At 43.3% G+C, this 22,351-nt stretch overlaps 1 protein-coding gene and 1 long non-coding RNA gene across 2 annotated transcripts; both read right to left on the minus strand.

Moving 5' to 3' along the window:
* Positions 1–693: 693 nt before the first annotated feature.
* Positions 694–8,604, minus strand: LOC133241704 (pregnancy-associated glycoprotein 1-like). The gene is made up of 8 exons (XM_061407638.1): positions 8,440–8,604; positions 7,347–7,464; positions 7,130–7,248; positions 5,737–5,930; positions 4,695–4,811; positions 2,883–3,024; positions 2,697–2,795; positions 694–1,004 (listed from the first exon to the last, which is right to left on the minus strand). The coding sequence occupies exons 1-8, from the start codon at positions 8,602–8,604 to the stop codon at positions 855–857; spliced, it is 1,104 nt and encodes a 367-aa protein (XP_061263622.1). The 3' UTR covers positions 694–854.
* Positions 8,605–9,516: 912 nt separating this feature from the next.
* On the minus strand, positions 9,517–21,448 carry LOC133241267 (uncharacterized). Its single transcript, XR_009734573.1, has 3 exons — positions 20,649–21,448; positions 15,857–15,974; positions 9,517–10,012 (listed from the first exon to the last, which is right to left on the minus strand). It is a non-coding gene; the product is annotated as an uncharacterized LOC133241267 (long non-coding RNA).
* Between the last annotated feature and the right edge of the window lie 903 nt (positions 21,449–22,351).

Raw genomic sequence — 22,351 nt, forward strand, 5'->3', positions numbered from 1 at the left:
GAGAAGTCCAGCGATAAGACCATCTGAGATGGGATGAAGAGAGTCTATTTCATTACCCCTTATGATTCCTATGAATGAGGAGATGGTGGAGTTGGTTGGTCATCACAAACTCTTCCATGGCCTAGACCATCCCCCAGTCGCTATCCTTGAGGCTGCCTCTCCCCAGCTTCAGTCATGTAGTTCTGGAGTAAATTGACAATCATGTGTGCTGCTGGGTCAGGGCCAGTGACCATGTAAAGCCAGTCTTAGGACCCCATGTCCCTGCCAGGTTGGCTGATCTAGGGCTGTGCAGATGAACTGAGGTGAATCATTCAGGGAACACCCTTGAACTCTGATGGCTCCAAGCTTCTTTCCTTACTAGGAGATGCCTTCAGGATATAAAACCCTAGGGCAGGTAGCTTGGACTCCCTCATTAGGTGTAGAAGCCTCAAGGAAGAAAGTTGTCAGGCTAAGGCCATCAAAGAAGAGGGAAGGGAAACACTGAGGGTGAGAAAGAGAGAACTGATGACTTCTGATTTCTTGGGTCCAGTCACTGAGATCTTTGTGTTTGCTCTGAGTCTTGTGTCCTGGATTCCCAGAATCATTTCAATGAGTCTCCCTTTTCCTTGAAGCCAGTTGGAGTAGGGCTCCTCTCAATTTTGGTTCAGACTTGGTTCTAGATCCTTCACTCCCACTCACAAACAGAGACAACCATTTGTTTCAGCACCATTAAGAGTGAAACCCTTTATTCTTTATTGAGAATAGGGTATGCAGACCACCAAACACAGTTCACCAGCATCCTGGGCAGGAGTGCCCATAGTGTGAGTGAGTGTGTGTTATGAGTGGCCTTACTGATTCCTGAACACTCCAAGCATTTACACTGCCCGTGCCAGGCCAATCCTGTCATTTCCTCGATCAAAGACTGAGAAATACAGTCTCAGGAAGACGTCACCCAGGATCCAGGTCTCTGTAGATGGACTCACAGTGGTCTCTTGAAAGCTGCTATAGCAGCAGCCTCTAGAATCCTGGAGGAGTCAGAGACACACACCAGTCAGCGTGAGCCCTTACTGGTGACTCCCCCCAATATCCAAACCCAGCACAATCCTTTGTTTTATTTCCCTCTTTTGGTAAGTATCAAGGGGTTTTCTCAGCATCAGGGGATATGAGAGTTCATCCAAAACCAAAGAGGGCCAAGACATGAGGTTGCCATGAGAAAGGGTGTGGTGGAGCGGAGGACTGGGAGTGGAGAAACAGAGGAATGAAAAACAAAGTCCTACTGTGGAGCATAAGAAACTATATTCAATATTCAGTGATAAATCACATGAAAAAGAATAAGAAAATATATATTTTTATGTGTATAACTGAGTCACATTGCTGTGCAGCAGAACTTAGTGCAACACTGAAGATTAGCCACACTTTAGTATAATTTTTTTAAAAAGAACAAGTGAGTCCATAGCTCTCCTCACTCCCTATATCTTTCCTTCTGACTCCTGCTCCTTGTTTTCTCTGCAGAGAATGCTGGTTCTCCTCCTGCATCCCCACAATCCATACTTTATTAAAAAACTTTATTTTGTATTTGAGTACAGCTGATTAACAATAATCTGAATTTCAGGTGGACAGTAAAGGGACTCAACCGTATGTATCCAAGTATCCTGGTCCCAAAGACACCACTCCCATCCAGGCTGTCATATAACTGAGCGGAGTTCCTGGTGCTACACAGTAACTCATTGTTGGTTATCCATCTTAAATAGAGCAGTGCCCAAACACGTTCCTGAAGACTTAACTCAGGAATGCTGTGAAGCCTCCTTCAGCCCACAGTCACTCTCTTTGGCCACTCCAGGCTTGGTTGGGTAACGTACTCTGGTTCCCCATCCCCACTGGTCAGTCTGTAGCCCTCATCACCCCTAGTAAGTCCCCAGTGCCCCAGTGCAGATCACCTTGAGATGCCATTTGCATGGAACCCCGTGCAGTTTTGCCTAGAACCAAGCAAGCCTCCATAAAGCTCAATAAGTTTCTGGTTTTAGAATTCCTGAAATTCCCTCTTTTCCTCAGAGCCTTCTTTGAACCCATCAGCCTGCTCTGAACTACCACTGGGAGCTGACATGAAGCCTCCACCCAGTGCTGGGGCTGAGCAGTCACAGTGAATCCTTTATTCATATTAGCATCCAACCTCCCCACAGAGGGGTCGGATACCCCCACAACTCACAAAGGGGGCACCTGGCTGGAGCAAGGGGAAGATGCAGCCAAGAACTAGGCTGACCATATAATTTATCATTCAAACCAGGAAAACTTTGAGAAGGGAAGGGAGACTGTGAACTTATACTGGGACATCACACTGGGACTATCCCCAGCCATTCTTCTTGTAACATGGCCTATTTCAGGGACTGCTAGTGCTGAATTCCATGTTCATGCACCTCTGAGTTCAGATTGAATTGAAGCTCTTTGAGGACTGAGGACCTTAGTGTTCCCCTCTCCTTTTGACTCCCACCATGCCATATGGTACGGCCTCTCCGCATTTATTTCAGGAAGATCAGTGTTCCACACGGCCCTTTATTCTCAAGTGATTGGTTTTGTGGGAGGCACTGGCCCAGCCACAGGGCTCAGCAGCATCTGCAATGGTTTATCATGGCCTCCAGAGGGCGCACTCCTCCCAGCAGCAGCCCAAGAGTTCCTGCAAGCTCCAGTTTGAGAACCAAACCTCAGTATTTTCCCCTTACCTTGAGGATGTAGGCTCGAGCTGGCACTCGGTAGTTGATACCGTTTATGGTGAAGATAATAGAGGGCAGGGTATTGACTGCAGAACATGAAACGTAGTGCTGTTAGAGAGAGAGGGTGAGAGGTTGGCCCTGGAGATCCTTGTTGTGTGTGGAGACTGGGAGTGACCCTGGGGCATGACCCTTCACCTTGAAACCCCGTAGAGTGGCACCGATGAGCTTCTGGATGTTATCAACCAGTGTTTTTGGGCCTTTGATCATTGATACCCCAGTGTCAACAACGGCCTCACAGCCGCCAGAACAAGCAATAACCTTTCTTCTCATGGAGATGCTGAGAGACAAAGGAAGAAAGTGGGCATCAAGGTCACTCTGAGTCTCCCCAGAGTTGTCCCCTTCCCGACTGTCTCCTAAACAGCCCTTCATCTCTTGGCCTCTTTTCCTTTGCTCTAGACACAGCACCTTTCCTGACATCCTCGAATGCAGTACTTGAATACACCAGGATCTTTTGTACCTTGACAGAAGCTAGCTGGTCTTCCTTTCTAGAAGACTCCACTCCACTTTGACTAGCAAATTTCTTCTCATCTTCCAGATTCCAGCTTTATTGTATTGTTTTTGGAAAGTCTTTCCCCTGGTGTTTATCAGTCTCCTGTCTTAGTCACTCTCTGTAGACCCTTCCTCGTGTCTGCTGCTGCTACTGCTGCTAACTCACTTCAGTCGTGTCTGAGTCTGTGTGACTTCATACAGTGCAGCCTACCAGGCTCTACCATCCCTGGGATTTTCCAGGCAAGAGTACTGGAGTGAGTTGCCATTGCCTTCTCCTCCTCATATGTAGCGTGTACCAAAGTCACAATTCACTATGTGGGCAAGTCACTTCATGTACATCTGCCTTCTTAAATGTGAGGGTGAGTTTTACTCTCCTTGCCTCCCTCAAGTGCCTGGCACACAGTGGAAGCTCAATGCTTGTCTGCTCAATGAATGAATGAAGACTGAGACAACAATAAGAAACCTCCAGAGAGCTGTATCTGATGGGGAACAAATAATGGGTCGCACACAGAGTGAAGATGGAGATTCACAGGGGCAGCAGATTCTCATAATGATGGGATAGAGGGGCTCCTCTGGGAGAGGGTGTCTCCCAGCACTGCTCCTACAACCAGCTCAGACCCTGAGACCCTGGCAAGGAAATACATGTCTAGCCCACAGGAACTCCAAAGCTTTTGTCTGAGGGTATGACACAGAATCCTATCAATTGTGCCTCTTGTCCTCAGGTCACTGCTGTATCCCACCTTCCTGATTCTCTGTAATAGCCTCTGTCCTACTGTGTGCCCAAGAACTTGTGTCTTTTTTTTAGTTGCTTTCACGTCTTAAGACTGCAGCCAACCTCTCTCCACTGCTGGGTAGCTGCTCCCTAAGAAGACCAGTTTTCCCCATTTTCTCAGGATTGTCCCTGTTTTTAAAATGACATTTATCTGTACTGAGAACTTCCTATGTCCTAGGTAGCCCTGGACAGTTGGTCATCTTATCATAACTCTGTTCAGGCTGGACAAATTCTCCCTGATCCTCTATTCACCACACTGTAGAGTCTTCTAACCATGCTCCCCACCTCAAAGGTCAGTGGGTGCAGCATTCTCTCAGCTACACAGACCTCTTTGGTGCCTTTTAGGACCCTGGTCAGAGCCATAATCAGAAGGCCTGGGGGTTATAAACCCATGGGTTGTTTGTGTATCTATGTACTTGTGTGTTTGCTTGTATGTGTGTTTGTATGTGTCTCTGTGTGTGCTTGTGTGTCTCTGACTAGCTATGCATGATTTTATGTGTTGCTGTGTATGTTTATGTGTATCTGCTTGTATGCTTCCATGTGTCTGTGTATCTGTCTGTGTTGTTGTGGGTGGTGTATATGTCTGTGTGACTGTGTGTCTGCGAATGCATTTGTGTGTGTCTGCCTGTGTCCACGTACAGAAGTGGGAGCATCACTTGGGCTGACCCTCAGAGGGAGAGGCTTACCAGTCCATGTGTACAATCCAGTCACCCGCTTCAATCAATGGTACCCATTTGAGCTCTCCCTTGTAGTAGCGGTGGTCCACCCCACCAAACATCACCACACTGCCCTCCTGCTCGTCTCTGTAGAGAGAAGTGATGGGGGGATCCTTGGAGGACAGTAACAGCAGCACTTTCTGAGAGCTGTGCTTGTCCACCCATCAAGGCTCTAATAAGATCCCCATGTGCAGATGCAGAAATCGAGTCTAGGAGAGATTGAGATCCAGACTGAGGTCTGTTACTGGTTAATGAGTTGCACAGAGGAGGTTAGAAGCTGAATCACTTGGCTGGGCTCCACCCACTCTGTCTTCTGAAGACACCCTGGACCTCCAGCGACCTGAGTGCTCAGACACCCTCAGAGGACAGGGTGCTGAAGTGTTTTGGCTTTCCCATAGTCCACCTTGTCATTTTTCAGGAAAATCAAGGCCTCGGAGTTCTAAGGGTGTGGGTTCAAGTCACCCAGTGTTGGCTCCAATGGCATGTGACCTCTAATGTCAAAAGGTCCCCAAGCTCAGAAGGGACTCCAATTCTGCTCTCCCTTTCTTGAAATGCCTCATATTTTCTTGAACAATGGGTCCCACACTTTTGTGTCCCATACTTTTGCTTCTCACTGGGTCCTACAAATTGGGTAGCTGGTCCTGGGCTCCCAATGAAATGTTAATGAGGAAGGAAAGATATCCACCATCCTTCTCCTTCCTTCCTTATCAAATTCATAAGCAAATCCTAATGCCTTTTCCTTCAACTTGTTTTCTGTTGCCTTCCATTAGCCTTCCTCCTCACTCACCCCCTAGACCACACTACTGGTCTTGACCCCAGGAGTAGGGTTGTGCTCCAATAAACCTTTATTTATAAAAGCCAAGGGTGAAGCCAGGTAGGGTCTTGGGTCCATAGTTATCCTGGGTTAGATTATCTCTCAGATACTTCATATTCAAGTGTTGTATACATTTTTGTGCAACTGAAAGAATCTTATAGCTAATTTGGAGAAAGGGATTGCCCATTTCAGACTTACTTGCTCAAATAGAAGGCAAAAACAGGCTCAGAAATGGCACCTTGATTCTTCAGCTTGTCAAAGATGGGGATGGCTCCAGAGAAGGATATGTTGGGGTAGTTCAAGCCCAAGACGCCATCAAAAGGTATACCCTCAAACCCGGATTCTGTCATGCTTAGACCAAACGGCTGGTCGGTGCTTACAAGGTCCCCAATCTGTGGGAGGGAAGAGTGTTCCCACTTACAGATACGTGAAGTGGGACTAGGACTGCAGTGGGATGCATTGCCATTAGATCCTCAAAGAAGAATTGAGGCTGGGCTCTGTCTTTGGTGGCCAACAGATGGTTAGATCAAGCTGGGAGGGGAATTTGGGTTCAATTTGAGAGGGGCTGTGAATTTTATAACATCTGGCCCTCTGTAAAATACCACCTGAATGAGTCAAATTGGCCTCTTGGCTTCTCTACAGGTGGAGCAACAGGGGTCAGGCCAGGTCCCATTGGTGCCACTTTATGGACAAAACAATCGAGAGCAAGATAGCCTTCTCTTTGGCTTCACTGTGACCTAATGACAGGAATGGACTGCATTATCTGTGATGTACTGTGGATTCTGCATCTGTCCAGGAAGACAGAAGCCAAAAACACAATCTTGCTTGCAAGGTTCTATGAAATTACTGCCTGGGGAAATCACTTTTGGGGATATGTGTAGACTTCTGTGAGTGTGTATGGGAGAGAAAGAGAGAGAGACGGGAACTACTCAAGGATTTTGGGGGAAGCAGGCCATAGGTTTATTAGACTCTCAAGGGTCCTCTAGGGTGAGAATTCATTAATCAGGCCCCTTGACTTCTCAGGTCCCCAGTTTCCCACTCTGGATACCTGAAGCCCTTGACTTCCCCCAAGGTCCCCAGACCAGTTTTATTCTGTCCCCAAACACCCCACAGCAACTTCAGTCCTGAAAAGCCAGCCTAATTCCATCTTTTACCACATGTGTGCCCTCAGCAAGGTCCTTTCTATCTGCACCTCAGTTTCCTCATATGTCTCATGAGCTAATCAGAATAACTGCTGTGTGGGGTTGTTGCAGGATTAAACCAGTTATCACCTGAAAGTGCCTGGAACAGTCTGTGAATATAAAAGTGGGTGCTTTCCCCCCTCTTCTCGCTCCCAGCAAAATGAACCTTGAACTACGCATGGGCAGAGGAGCTGCAAGTCCACACTTCAAACCACTCTCTGGATTAGCTAATCTGTTTGCTCGTGTGTCACCATGGGCGCTGCCTCCCCAGAGACAGGATCCTGTGGATAAGATGGTCAGTATCTATGGGAGTTAGGATAGGAAGGGTCCTGGCAGGTGGTCCTGCATCAGTTTTGTCAGCAGTGGTCACTCCATAGCCACTCCTGACTCAGCATATGTTACACTGTTACCCGAACTGTGTCATGAGCAACAATTCCTTCCATTGTCCCAGATCCGTATTCGATGCTGAAGGTCTTATTGGTAAGCCAGAATGTGGAAGACTGAAGATGTCTGAACCTAAAGTGTTTAGCTGCAGACACAAGATATGAATGTTATCAGGTGCCAAGGATGGAAACAGGGAGGCAGGGCAAGTGAAGGATGGTCCGGGTAGGGGGTGTCTGTACTCACAACAGGCTGGACTGGTGCAAAAGTCGGAGGGAACCCACAAGTCAGATGAGCCTGTGTCAAAGACAACCAGGAATTCCTGAGGGGGTGTTCCAATGGTGATGTTACCCATGTAGAACAACTACAGGGAGAAAGAGGGAGTGGGTTAGTGCAGAATTGGCTACCCTCTATTCCCACACTGCTGCCTCCCTCGGGGTGTCACATATCTCTTGAGATCACTTTCTAACCACCGTGAAGCTCACAGACTTTGGTCACAGAGGTATCTGCATTTGATATATTTGTCCTGTGCTACACTGTATGCAGAATATTGACTCTATGACCAGACATTCAAGTGGTACCTCCTGCATTGGAAGCCCAGAGGCATAACCACTGGGCCTCCAGGACCGCTGGACACCTAGGGAAGTCCTGGTGCCTTTATTTGAGAAGCTCTGTAGTCTCTTCAAACCCAGCCTTAGCACCCGCTTCTTCAGGAGGTCCTTCTTGTTCAAACCCAGGCACTCCCTCCAAACTCAGACCACATCCAATCAACACCACACAGGTGACCCTTTCATTTGACATGTATTTACTCTTCGCCTATCTCTCAGGCTGGCATGGGAATTCTTGAAGACAAAGTAAGCCCTTTGTCTAATCTGAAAACAGTAACCACAGTGATTCTTATGGCCATACAAGGAATACAGGTTCACTAACTTTATATTGCTGTCTTTCTTGCATCTATGAAAACTGAATTCCTCTGCCTGGGGATTCACAATTGCTTTGCAGTTGGCCCTACCTTTTGATCAGTGGTGGTTCACTCTTCATCTGTAACTGAGTGGCTCACTTAGTTCAGAAGGAACAATCGCCCTCAAACTAATGACACATCTTTGACACAGAAATGGATATTTACCTGCCGCCTGGTAATTGCCAGGCCCAGTCACAAAGACCAACAGTTAAGGATGAGAGTGACTTCTCCTCTGGTGGGGGGTCCCTGTTTTCCAATGTCTCTGCCTCCTGCAGGAACCCCAACCCCAATATCCCACCTGGCACCTCCAGATGAGCCCCAGTGCTAGGCTAGAGCACCAGGGGGTGCTGTAGAGCACCATCCTCCCAAAATACTCACATCCCTGATGTTTCTCAGCGGGTGAATAGTTAGATTTGAGCCATGAAAAGAAATCTGGGACAGTCTGTAAGCATGCTCCTTCAGGAAATTGTTCAGCATGTTTTTTCCACTGAGGGTTTTTGTCATGGTCTTCACTCTCCTTAGAGGTATTCTTTCACAGAGCATTTGACAAAAAAACAAAGAAGATGCTAGAATTAGTTGTCAGTGTTAAGGTATAACTGTCATTGTAATGGCCCTGTGTATTTTCTAATCATTTTTATGAGGCACTTTATTGTCAGAATTTTATGCATATACCATGGCAAAGACATAGACTTGAATACAGGTTCCATTCTGCAATCTTGGGTAAGCTATATGATCATGTGGTGTCTCAGTCTCCCCTTTAGTAAAATGGTGGAATGTAATGATACAAACCCTCCAAATAGGATATCTTGGGGATAAGTGAAGTGATGGATATAAGGTTCCTGATAAATAGGAAGTCTCAAAAATTACAGTCATTAGCATTTCTTTTGCCATCCCACTCATTCCTTCTCATAGAACCTCAAGGAAGGAGGTAGAAGGGGAACTCTTATCTTCTTTTACAAGGGAGCAATTTGAAATGCAAGAGGTTTCTGAATTGGCTGTGGTCACACTGCTTGTCAGATATAAAGCAGTGTATGTAAAACAGTGTATCTTTCTCCAAGTTGAAAGAGAAGAGTTGAACGAAGAATCCAAGATACAGGGAACAAATAAGGGAAATTCAGAGGCTTGAGAAGGAAGTAAGAGTCAAATGAACAATTAAAAGCAAACAACACAAAGAAAAATACACTCCCGGTGACTTCCAAAGAGATGGAGAAATAAATGACAGCGATACCGAGATGCAGACATAGGCATATACACACTGAAGTAGACAGGGAAAAAAGAGGATGTGTTGAATAAAATGTAGAAAAGTGTTATTCCACAGGACCACATCGACATCTGCATAGACTGTGCCCTGAACAGTTGAAAGGAGTTGCATTTTCAATAGGTCGTGACATGACTGGACCCTAAGATTGTGCAACCCAAATCTACACCAAGACCTTGGGATCCACAGTTCCTATAGCAAGTTACTTGTCAATACATAAGAGTTGAACTTTAAGACTCTTAGGGAAATACTCCATTCCCTTCTAAACCTGATGGCTGGAAGAATAATCAGATGAAAAGAAAAATCCGAGAAAGGAACATGATGTGGCTTACAGTCCCCATACTTACTTGACTACGCACTCTGAGAAGGCCACCAGCCCTAGGAGCACAAGCCACTTCATGCTTCTTTCCTGCATCCAAGTACTCAGGGAAGTTTGGGTTCTTAGCATGTAGTGGTGACCAGGAGCCCCAAGTTATATATGCTCTGACCTACCCGAGTTTTCCCCTTTAGGCCACTAAAAGATCTGAAAAAACACAAAGCTCTAGATAAAATCTTTACCTTCATCAGTGTCCTTGGTGAGTAGCCTTTGAAGCTTCTCAGAATACAGAGAATTGAACTGCAATCTCTTCCTTGAACCTTGGCTGGAAAATCAAACTAATCTGCATGGACATCTAAGAAGACAGGGAACCTTGCCTACATGGAGAAAAAACTGCTAAGAACATCATTAAAATGGATACTAGGGGCCATGATCGACATTCATGGATTCATGTCATTTTCCTAGCCACTTCATGAGATATGCATTGCTGTCTTCATTGGAGACGAGATTGCTAGGAGGATAAGTGGTCAAATGGCAAAGTGAAGACCTCAAGGACAGCCCAGGGACAGAGAACTGGCTTTAGGTAGTGGGTCTAATTGCCGGGGACCAGCCCCGGCTGATCCAGGGTATTCGAAGGAGAGACGGCATAGGCGAGGATCAGGATACAATAGCTTCAATTAGATATTAATTAAAGATATAAAGAGTAATAGAATAAGGATAGCTCAGTAGGAAAATTCAGTGGAGAAAAGAGGTTGAGTAGCTTGGTTTATGCGGGAGACCAATAAAACTTCAAGACAAGAAGTTTGCACCACTTACGTAGGCCGCAGGCGTCCTTCCGTTCTCCCGAAGGAGAGGAGACACTGAGGCCTCCCCGGTCGGATCTTAGAAGCCCAGGCATAATTAGTAAGCATGGTGGGTTCCGCGCTCCAGATGGAGACTCAGCCAGAGTGAGAGAGAGAGCGACATGGGGAGACCAGTATTTCGAGAAACTGATCCCAATTCTTTATTTTCCAGAGTCTGTTTTTATACACTGAGATGTTATACAAAAGTCACGCGGGGTCAGCAGTCCTGACTTTTATCAAAGTCAGGTGCTTCATACAAATGTATACAGAGGTCTTAGGGGTGTTACATCATCTTCTGGCCAGGGGGGCCTGCTGACAATTTACGACCCTCTCCTTGTGACAGCGGTCAATCAACCAGGACACTTATTTCTCCAGGGCTGATTATTCTCAAAACAGACGCCACCCAAATAAAGTTACATTCCTACAGGGTGAGGGTGTAGTGGGTTTTAGTTAAGGAAAGAATTTACTTAGCCTAAGGTCTAACGTGATTAATATCAAAGGTTAATTCTATATATTCATTAATGTGTGTAAGGGCAGGGGATATGGAGACTTAGCAACAAACATTGGCTCAACAAATGAAAAACCCTTCACCAACACAATTTCTAATTAGCCCACTATACTTATAGTTTTCTAACTTTTCTAAGGAACCTATTTTTAGAGGGTTTAAAGCATCTTGTGCCTCTCAAGATTGGTTGGGAGGCTGTGAGCAATCACATGTGGCCGGACAAGCCTGTCAGGCAGGCTAGAGAACCTTCAGAGGAGTTTGTAGGTTAAAACAGTCTTATCACGCCCAGGAATTATTATTAACTGGATCTCTAGGTTAACTCCTTCTCCGAAAGAGGTCGTGGGGGACAGCCCCCCATAAAGTCAGAGGTGTAGGTAAGAGCACAAAGTAGTAAAGTAGGCAGGCTCTGGTTATGGGGGTAGATGCTCGAGGAGTTCCAGGGGGACTCCTGAGGCTCAATCCCGCCTTTGCGTATGTCGAGCCTCCTTCCTCATGACCTTTGTCATGGGCGGAGTACCTCACTCTGGCCCCCAACATCTAATGGCAGACATCAAAGAGGGGGCACCTATGATGCCAGTCTGCATCAAAGATTTAGGGCAGAGCAATACTTCAATTGCATCATTTCAGTATTGGAAAAAATGCCGTATGCATCCATGAGATATTTTATATCATCCAACAACTGTACAAGGAAGAACTGTGTGCTAGGTTCTGGGTTAAAGGCTTCAAAGACAAAGTTGATCAAGACAAAAGTAGTCTTTAACTTAAGAGAGCTAGAAGTCTAGTTCTCACAAACTCATGGCCCCAGGAGGCAGGAGATATGACACTAGGACTAGATGGCCATGTTGGAATCTGGGCAGCACAGGCCTTACCACTAGGAGCAGCCTTTTCTCTACTTCTCCCATGCTGGTAAGCAGGCCAGTTGGACATGTTTTCAAGAGAATCAGAAGTTTGGATATTTATGTACAATCTGCTGATTTTAATGTTAGCAACTAATTCCACGTCCCCCCCCCCCCCCCCCAAAAAAAAAAAAAAAAAGTGGGAATGAAATATCCACAGCGATGTGTTGGAATCAGCCTTCAGTCTCTGCAATTTTTTGTTTCTGGCCTAGAATTGGGAATGCAGTAGGGACAGAGAGGAATTTAATTCATGTTGGTTGATTTAAAAAGGTACTGAATGCATACTAAACATGCTGACTCATTGGAAAATACCCTCATATTAAGAAAGATTGAAGGCAGGAGGAGAAGTGGAAGATAGAAGATGAGATGGTTAGGTGGCATCACCAAGTCTATGGACATGAGCTTGAGCAAGCTCTGGGAGTTGATGATGGATAGGGAAGCCTGGCATGCTGCAGTCAATGGCGTTGCAAAGAGACGGACACAACTGAAGGACTGAACTGAACTGAACAAATTGAGAACAAAGACTAATAAATTAATTGCATCAGGTTGTTGACTAGCTACCTATAACAACACATTACTTAAGTGGCTTTTAAATTCAGACTTATGACTCTACATTGAGAGTGGAATATTTTCTAAGGAAAAACAAAAATACTGCCCATCAAAAACAAAACGAAAGAAAACCAAAAGAAAAAAAGGAAAGAAATCTGAAACTATATTCAACAACGTCAGTTCAGTTCAGTTGCTCAGTCGCGTCTGACTTTTGTGAGCCCATGAATGGCAGCACGCAAGGCCTCCTTGCCCATCATCAACTCCCGGAATCCACACACATCCATGTACATTGAGTTGGTGATACCATCCAACCATCTCATCCTCTGTCATTCCCTTCACCTCCTGCCCTCCATCTTTCCCAACATCAGGGTCTTTTCAAATGAGTCAGCTCTTCACATCAGGTGGCCAAAGTATTGGAGTTTCAGCTTCAACATCAATCCTTCCAGTGAACATTCAGGACTGATTTCCTTTAGGGTGGACTGGGTGGATCTCCTTGTAGTCCAAGGGACACTCAATAGTCTTCTCCAACACCACAGTTCAAAAGCATCAATTCTTCAGGGCTCAGCTTTCTTTATAGTCCAACTTTCACATCTATACACGACCACTGGAAAAACCATAGCCTTGACTACACAGACCTTTGTTGACATAGTAATGTCTCTGCTTTTCAATATGCTGTCTAGATTGGTCTCAACTTTCCTTTCAAGATGTAAGTGTCTTTTAATTTCATGGCTGCAATCACCATCTGCAGTGATTTTGGAGCCCAGAAAAATGAAGTCAACCACTGTCTTCACTGTTTCCCATCTATTGGCCATGAAGTGATGGGACCGGATGCCATGATCTTAGTTTTCTAAATGTTGAGCTTTAAGCCCACTTTTTCACTCTCCTCTTTCACCTTCATCAAGAGGTTCTTTTTCATCTTCATTTCTGCAATAGGGTAGTGTCATCTGCATATCTGAGGCTATGGATATTTCTCCCGGCAATCTTGATTCCAGCCTGTGCTTCCTCCACCCCAGCATTTTCATGATGTACTCTACATGTAAGTTAAATAAGCAGGGTGACAATATACAGCCTTGACGTATTCCTTTCCTGTTTGGAACCAATCTGTTGTTCCATGTCCAGTTCTAACTGTTGCTTCCTGACGTGCATACAGGTTTCTCAAAGGGCAGGTCAGGGGGTCTGGTATTCCCATCTCTTTAAGAAATTTCCACATTTTGTTGTGATCCACACAGTCAAAGGCTTTGGCATAGTCAGTAAAGCAGAAGTAGGTGGTTTTCTGGAATCTCTTGCTTTTTTGATAATCCACCAGATGTTGACAATATGATCTGTGGTTCCTCTGCCTTTTCTAAAACCAGCTTGATCTTCTGGATGTTCATGGTTCATGTATTGCTGAAGCCTGGCTTGGAGAATTTTAAGCATTACTTTACTAGCATGTGAGATGAGTGCAATTGTGCTGTAGTTTGAGCATTCTTTGGCACTGCCTTTCTTTGGGATTGGAATAGAGCTGATCTTTTCCATTTCTGTGGCCACTGCTGATTTTTCCAAATTTTCTGGCATATGGAGTGCAACACTTTGTGATGCTTCCTAAGGCCCATTTGACTTCACATTCCAGAGTGTGTGACCCTAGATGAGTGATCACACCATCGTGATTATCTGGGTCTTGAAGATCTATTTTGTACAGTTCATCTGTGTATTTTTGCCACCTCTTCTTAATATCTTCTGCTTCTGTTAGGTCCATACCATTTCTGTCCTTTATTGAGCTCATTTTGCATGAAATATTCCCTTGGTATCTCTAATTTTCTTGAAGAGATCTCTAGTCTTTCCCATTCTATTGTTTTCCTCTATTTCTTTGCATTGATTGCTGAGAAAGGCTTTCTTATCTCTCCTTGCTATTCACTGCAACTCTTCATTCAAATGGTTATATCTTTGCTTTTCTCCTTTGCTTTTTGCTTCCCTTTTTTCACAGCTATCTGTTAAGCCTCCTCAGACAGCCAGGTTGCTTTTTGGCATTTATTTTTCTTGGAAATGGTTGATTCCTGTCTCTTGTACAATGTCATGAACCTCCATCCATAGTTCATCAGACACTCTGTCTATTTGATCTAGTAGCTTAAATCTATTTCTCACTTCCACTGTATAGTCCTAAGGGATTTGATTTAGGTCATACCTGAATGGTCTAGTGCTTTTCTCACCTTTCTTCAATTTCAGTCTGAATTAGGCAATAAGAAGTTCATGATTTGAGCCACCGTCAGCTCCCAGTCTTGTTTTTGCTGACTGTATAGAGATTCTCCATCTTTGGCTGCAAAGAATATAATCAATCTGATTTTGGTGTCGACCATCTGGTGATGTCCATATGTAGAGTTTTCTCTTGTGTTGTCAGAAGTGGGTGTTTGCTACGACCAGTGCGTTCTCTTGGCAGAACTCTATTAGCCTTTGCCCTGCTTCATTCTGTACTCCCAAGGCCAAATTTGCATGTTACTCCTGGTGTTTCTTGACTCCTACTTTTTCATTTCAGTCCCATATAATGAAAATAATATCTTTTTTAGGTGTTTTCTAGAAGGTCTTCTAGGTCTTCATAGAACTGTTCAACTTTAGCTTCTTCAGTGTTACTGATTGTGGCATAGACTTGGATTACTGTGATATAGAATGGTTTGCCTTGGAAATGAACAGAGATCACACTGTCATTTTTGAGATTGCATCCAAGTACTGCATTTCAGACTCTTTCATTGACTATGATGTCTATTCCATTTCTTCTAAGGGATTCCTGCCCACAGTAGTAAATATAATGGTCATCTGAGTTAAATTCACCCATTCCAGTCCATCTTAGTTCACTGATTCCTAGAATGTCTATGTTCACTCTTGTCATCTCCTGTTTGACCACTTCCAATTTGCTTTGATTCATGGCCCTAACAATCCAGATTCCTATGCAATATTGTTCTCTACAGCATTGAATCTTGCTTCTATCACCAGTCTCACCCACAACTGGGTGTTGTCTTTCATTTGGCTCCATCCCTTCAGCCTTTCTGGAGTTATTTCTCCACTGATCTCCAGTAGCATATTGGGCACCTACCGACCTGGGAAGTTCATTTTTCAGGGTCCTATCTTTTTGCCTTATCATACCGTTCATGGGGTTCTCAAGGCAAGAATACTGAAGTGGTTTGCCAATCCCTTCTCCAGTGGAGTACATTCTGTCAGATCTCTACACCATGACCCGTCCATCTTGGGTGTCCCCACATGGCATGGCTTAGTTCCATTGAGTTAGACAAGGCTGTGGTCCATGTGACAGATTGGCTAGTTGTCTGTGATTGTGGCTTCAGTCTGTCTGCCCTCTGTTGCCCTCTGTCAGTGCCTACCATCTTACTTGGGTTTCTCTTACCTTGTATGTGGGGTATCTCTTCATGGCTGCTCCAGCAAAGTGCAGCCGCTGCTCCTTACCTTGGAAGTAAGGTAGCTCCTCTTGGCTGCCGCCCCTGATTTGGACATGCAGTAGTTCATCTCTGCCGTGCGTGTGTGCTCCCGTTGCATCCACCATGCATCTGCACCACCATCACAGCTGCAGAGAGCAATAATTCAACAACTTATTGTTCCTCATATTGTTTCTGTTATTGTGACAGAACCGTATGTATGTTAACAGGTAAAAGCAAGACAATAATTAAAACTAATGTTCTGAAGTAAGCCTTTCAGTGGCTAGAAAAAGAAGTTCACACATAACATATAGAAGTTTAATTCAAACCCTGCTGTCTTAAATCTTGAACTGAAAGTATAAGTTTCTACAAACTAATTATATTCCATTTTATTTTAATTTTTAAGGAAAATGTGTACTTCCTCCTCTGACCACTGTAAAGCCTAGAAGGAATGACAACTTGATAACAGGGACTATTCTGAGGTCTAGCATCTAGCTTCTAAATGCATTTCTCATCAGAAGATCTTAAAGAGATGGCTGATGTCAGGACTGGGTAAAGAAATGCTCAAAATAATCTTGGGTATCTTGAAGGACCAGAAAGATGAGGGACTTCAAAGACCAATGGGGACTGGACAGAAAGTTTAGGAATCCAAGTGAAAATGCCAAACATCTACCAGTTTGTTGGGCAGAATGATGTTTCTGCTTCTCAGCACACTGTTTATGTTTCCCAAAACTTTCCTGCCAAGAAACTAACGTCTTCTGATTTCATGGCTGCAGGCAGCATCCACTGTTGTTTTAGAAGCTAAGATGAAGAAATCTGTCACTGCTTCCAACTTTTCTCCTTCTATTTGCCATGCAGGATGGGGCTGGATCCCATTATCTTAGTTTTTAAATATTTAAATTTAAGCTGGCCGAATGTGTCCAAATGTTAATAGTCAATATCTAAATTGTCACTGTGATAGACTGCTAGGACACCAACTCACCATTCTAAGCCCTGAGAAAGAAAAATAATCATCAATATTTATGCTATTTTTGTTTCTATTAAGCATAGGTTATGTAACTACAAATGGTTCCAGGGAAACAAGCTAGACTGTCCCTTCTGGGGGTGATGAGAGGGTGATGGGGAGCAGCTATAATACAAATGAAGCCTCACTCACTGGCCTGCAGCTCACCTCCTGCTGTGGAGGTCTGGTTCCTAATAGACGAAGGACTGGTACTGGTCCTGACCCACTGTTCTGGTTTTGTGGACTCCTGCTCTAAACCCAATAGTGGTAAATTCTGTAGGAGAAACCACCCTGTTTCCTCCCTGTTTCTGAACAAACAAATGGCATTAAAATAAAGAGAGGAACAGTTATTCCATTCTAAAGAGAACAACCAAGTGCAACGTATGACTACATTCTTTCAATAACTGTGAAAAGACATCTGGTTTTTGAGAATCGGGGAAATCTACACATGGACTGGATATTAAATGTTTCTTTTATTGGGAGCAAAAGAGCAATTTTTTCATATTCTATAATTCTACCACAAATACTCATTATGTACATTTGTGAAATGCTCATCTTATCCCTAAAATACTTCTGGAAAAATGAATAAGGAGTAAAAGAGAGAACGAAACGACAGTCTGTCTTGGTTTAAAAACAGATAGCTACTATGATGTGCATAGCTGCTATGGACTGAATTGTGTCCACCCTTGACTCTCAATGTGATGATATTAGGAAGTAGGGTCTTTAGGAAGTACCCAGTTTGACATGGAATTTTGATGGTGGTCCCTCATGATGGGGTTAGCCTCTCCCTCTTTTTCTCTCTTATTATTTTGGGTAGTATTCATTCCTCCTGTGGAACCAGATTTTCACTTCGTTTTAAATTCCTTCTGACTTGAGACCTTTTATAAAAGGTCTGCTTGTGGTGATGCAGTCTTGTAGTTGTTGTATGTGTGAGAAAGTATTTTATCTTGTTTTTGATATGTATTTTTCTTGGGTATAGAATTCTGAGTCAATTATATTTCTCTCAGCATTTAAGATGTGGTACCAGTGTCATCTGGATAACATTGTTTCATTTGCCTAATCTGCTGTCATCCCTATTTTTTGTTCTATTGTGTCTGTTTTTCCTTCTGGTTACATTTCTTTCGTTTATTGTCTTAAACCATGAATTATGATGTGCCTTTGTATAGTTGTCATATTTCTTGTCCTTGAATTAATTGACCTTCTGTGTTAATGGGTTTAAAGCTTTCATTATACCTGGGAATTTTTCAGCCAGTAATTATGAAGTTCTTTGCTCTATTCTCCTGCTGTTCACTTCCTATGGGATTCCATTTACATATATTTTAGCACTCTTAAACTTACTTCAAATCTCTCTGACGTACAATTAATATTTTCCCCATAGTCTTTGCATTTTTATTTTACATGTCTCTAACATACTCAGTATTCTTCAGCTTCATGAAAATAAGCATTTTTGATGAAGTAAACATTTTAATGTCCTTCCCTGCTAATTGTGTAATATATATTTTACTTGTGTCTTTACTAATTGATTTTCCCCTCATTATGGATATTTTCTTTCTTCTTTGCACATCTGGATTTTTTATTTTTAAATTTATTTATTTATCTTAATCAGAGGATAATTACAATATTGAGATGAAACTAGGACAAATACTTTCACAATTTATATGGAAATTTTAAATTGGATTGTGGATGTGGTCACTTTACCTTTGGATGCTGGATATTTTTTTAATTTTTATAAATTATTCCTTTCACTGTTTGCAAACACTGTTAATTTCTTGGAAACAATTGCATTTTTTGAAGGCTTGCTGTAAAGTTTTTTAAGCTGAGATGAAACCAGCCTTTAGACCAGGTTTACTATTGCCCACTAGAAAGGCAATATTGTCTTCAGGGCCTTATTGATCTCATGGAAATTATGAGTAATTTCGGGGGCAATCCTAAGATGGCGGAGGAATAGGACAGGGAGACCACTTTCTCCCCTACAAATTCATCAAAAGAACATTTGAACGCTGAGTAAATGCCACAGAACAACTTCTGAATGCAGGCAGAGGACATCAGGCACCCAGAAAAGCAGCCCATTGTCTTTGAAAGGAGGTAGGAAAAAATGTAAAAGATAAAAAGAGAGACAAAAGAAGTAGGGATTGTGATCCGTCCCGGGAAGGGAGCTTACAAAAGAGAGAAGTTTCCAAACAGCAGGAAACATTCTCACTGGCGAGTCTATGGCGAGCCTTGGAACCTTAGAGGGCAACATAACTGGGAGGAAAAATAAATAAATAATTTAAACCCACAGATTACATGCCCAATGGTAACTTCCAGTGGAGAAGCAGCACAGACAACTGCATCCTCCACTAGCAAGCGGGGGTACCAGTGCCAGCCAGCAAAGTCGATCAGGTCCCAAGAACGTGCACAGCGGGGCTAAGAAAGGAAACTACAGCAAGAGACTACAACAAAGATGGGGTCGAGAGGTTCAGACACGTCTCCACGAAGGGATGCAGTCTGACACCAACTTTATTCAGCATCTTATATTTATACAGAAGAGCGTGAGAAAGACAAGACAGTTGACATTTTTTCTTGGTTGACCTATACATCTTATAAACAGTCACAAGAAATCTTGAGAGCATGGGAATGGCACCCTGTTATTATTTCTTACACCAGATAACATTTCTCTGTGCATGAGAAGTTTGCACAAAACTCCAGGTGTCTGCAGTAAATAAGTGCCTAAACTCTGGGGTGGCGGGACAGAGAGCTATGTTTGCAAGCAAACCCTCAAGGACTGAGGCAGCTCCCAGAGCTTGTGTCCTTCAGACAAAGGACCCCGTTCTCACGGGCAGCTCCCCGCATCTCCCCCTTTCTTTTTATATAGGCGCATGCTTATGTTCCTTTAACCGCAGACCATTTCCATAGATGGAAGCCTTTATCATCCATAGATCATCAATCAGCTTTTTAATTAAACAAGGTGCAAGAAATAAAACAGTTAAAATTATTAAGAATAGTCCTCCTATGGCTGCTCCCAAGTACCAAATACTATTGACAGTAGGTACATATCAAAAAAGTTCTTAAACAAAAGACTCAGCTCTTTTTACAACATCCAAATCAGGTCTGGGTGCATTTTCAGTGTTCATTATTTCCTGATGTAGATGCAGCAAATCTAAGGAAATATTTTCATTATGCCAAATACCTTCTAAAGAGCTTTCACCTTATCCCAAGCAACTACCATTATATTTTTTGGAGTAACACAGATCCATCAAAAATCAGCATGACATTGTACCCATAATCTCAACTTTACACTTTGAACCTCTTCACCTAAACATTTTGCAACATCATAAAGGGCATTCAATCGATCCTCTAGCTTTTTGTCAATATCTTCTTGAGTCCCCAGGGCAATGGATGCATTTTGTGCCAGATTATTAACAAAAGTTGCAGTTTGCACTGATTGTGCCAAGGACAGGGCTGCAGTAATCGAGGAAGCAATAAGAGTTACCAAAGCTACAAATCCCAAAATTATTAACCCTATTCCCCTGCGATAACGCATTAAAGCACCCTCTACTTCTCTCCAAAGTTCAAGTCCCCTTCCATCATACCAAGACCTATTAATCTTTACAGGAACCATAACAAAAGCAGGCTGTCTTAAGACTAGAACCCTAGTTTGATTAGTAATTCCCCTGACACAGTTAGTTAAGGTACAATTGTTACAAGTTACATTATAATTTCATAACCCAGGTTGTATTTTTACAGATCCTACTAGTAAAGCATAAGGGTGAGGCACATATGCATGAGGGCACCTCATGATGAGATTCCACAAATAACCGTGTCTCACTTTCGATCCCACCTGAAGGTAGGAACCCTCACATCCAAGGGCGGCAGCTAGTTTCCAGATTTCTGTTTGGAACACTTTAGAGCCGCCGAAGTTCCAAATACGGGATGCAAAGTTTCTATTATCCTGAGCTCCAGGGTTTCGGGCTGAGTCTGGAGACCAGTCCCACAATGATTTATTTGTCCCAAATATGTTATAAACCGTAGCAGTTCCATCTCGACACAGTTTCCATGGTGCAGCAGTGACTCTTCCCCTTGTTCCAAAGTCGCAGAAAGGGATATCTAAAGGACCAGTTCCATTATGACGTTGAGGAGTTCCAGATTCTTTTGTTACTCCAGGAATATATAGGCTCCAACCATTGTCATAATCAGCATATCCTGACTCCCCAACAAAAAGACATCCTGTTGAATTAAAATATCTAGACAGACAAATAGGTAACGATCAAACACTCCATGATAAGAGAAATTAACTTGATTAGGAATAATACGTTTATCTGAAAAACCACCCAAAGCCACAGTATCATTAGTGTATATGGGAATAGACCGACTCTCCCAGGCCACCGGTTGGAGAAGGGGAGGGTCGGGAAAATAAGCCCAGTAAGCACTTGAATATTCGTCAGAGTGTGCAGTATTAATCTGATTTAAGATAATTAATAAGGTTATCAGGAAGCTTAAAGGCGATATCGGATCGCCCTGCACAGCAACACGATTCTGTGCCTCTCGCATCAATGCCTGAAGTTGTTGCCGAGATGGTAATTCATCATGCTCTTGAATCGTCAATCTCTTCATCTGGTTTACTAGACATCGTCTCCGCCACGCGTACCAAACTTTCCGGCAGCCAGCGCGGTGCTTCGGCATCCTGTGGGAAAACACAAACCTGCCCTCATCCCCAAATTAGTACAGGATCTGGTCCATACCATTTTCCCACAAGTGGGTCTTTCCAGAAGACTTTAAGTCTTATTGTTTGTGCATCAAAGTTCCAAAATCACTGTGCTGCTGAATGGCCACTTATATCCAATTGTAAAAAATTTAGAACAAATAAAGCATGGTTTAGAGAGTTGGAGGGGGTATTGGGATACAATTCCCCCTTCTTTAGTTTTTGCAATTGATGTTTGAGAGTTTGATGTGCCCGTTCAATGATTCCTTGACATTGAGGATTATAAGAGATACCCGTTTTATGTGAGATAGACAATTGCATACAAAATAGTTGAAAATTTTTTCCAGTGTATCCTGGACCATTGTCTGTTTTTATGGTTTTAGGGGTTCCCATAACAGCAAAACATTTAATGCAATGAGCTATACAATGTTTTCTAGCTTCTCTGGATTGTAGAGAGGCATGTAAAAAGCCGGAGAAGGTGTCAATGGTAACATGAACAAATTTTTGTTTACCAAATTCAGGAATATGGGTAACATCCATTTGCCATATATCGTTTGACAACAATCCTTGGGAATTAACTCCCATGGGGGACTAAAAAATTGAGGACATGTTTGACATTGCTTAACAACCTGTCTGGCAGCTTCTCGAGTAATGCCAAATTGAAGTCTTAAGCTATTGCTGTTTTGATGGTGTAAGCTGTGAGAAGTTTTTGCCATTTGTTCCAATTAAGGAAATATCATACATGTAGCTTCGTCAGCCAAAGCATTGTCTCGTGTTAAAGGTCCAGGAAGCCCAGAGTGAGCACGAATATGACCAAAATAGCATTTATTAACTCTGGAGCA

Source organism: Bos javanicus, chromosome 29 (genome assembly GCF_032452875.1).
Source record: "Bos javanicus breed banteng chromosome 29, ARS-OSU_banteng_1.0, whole genome shotgun sequence".
Lineage (NCBI taxonomy): Eukaryota > Metazoa > Chordata > Mammalia > Artiodactyla > Bovidae > Bos > Bos javanicus.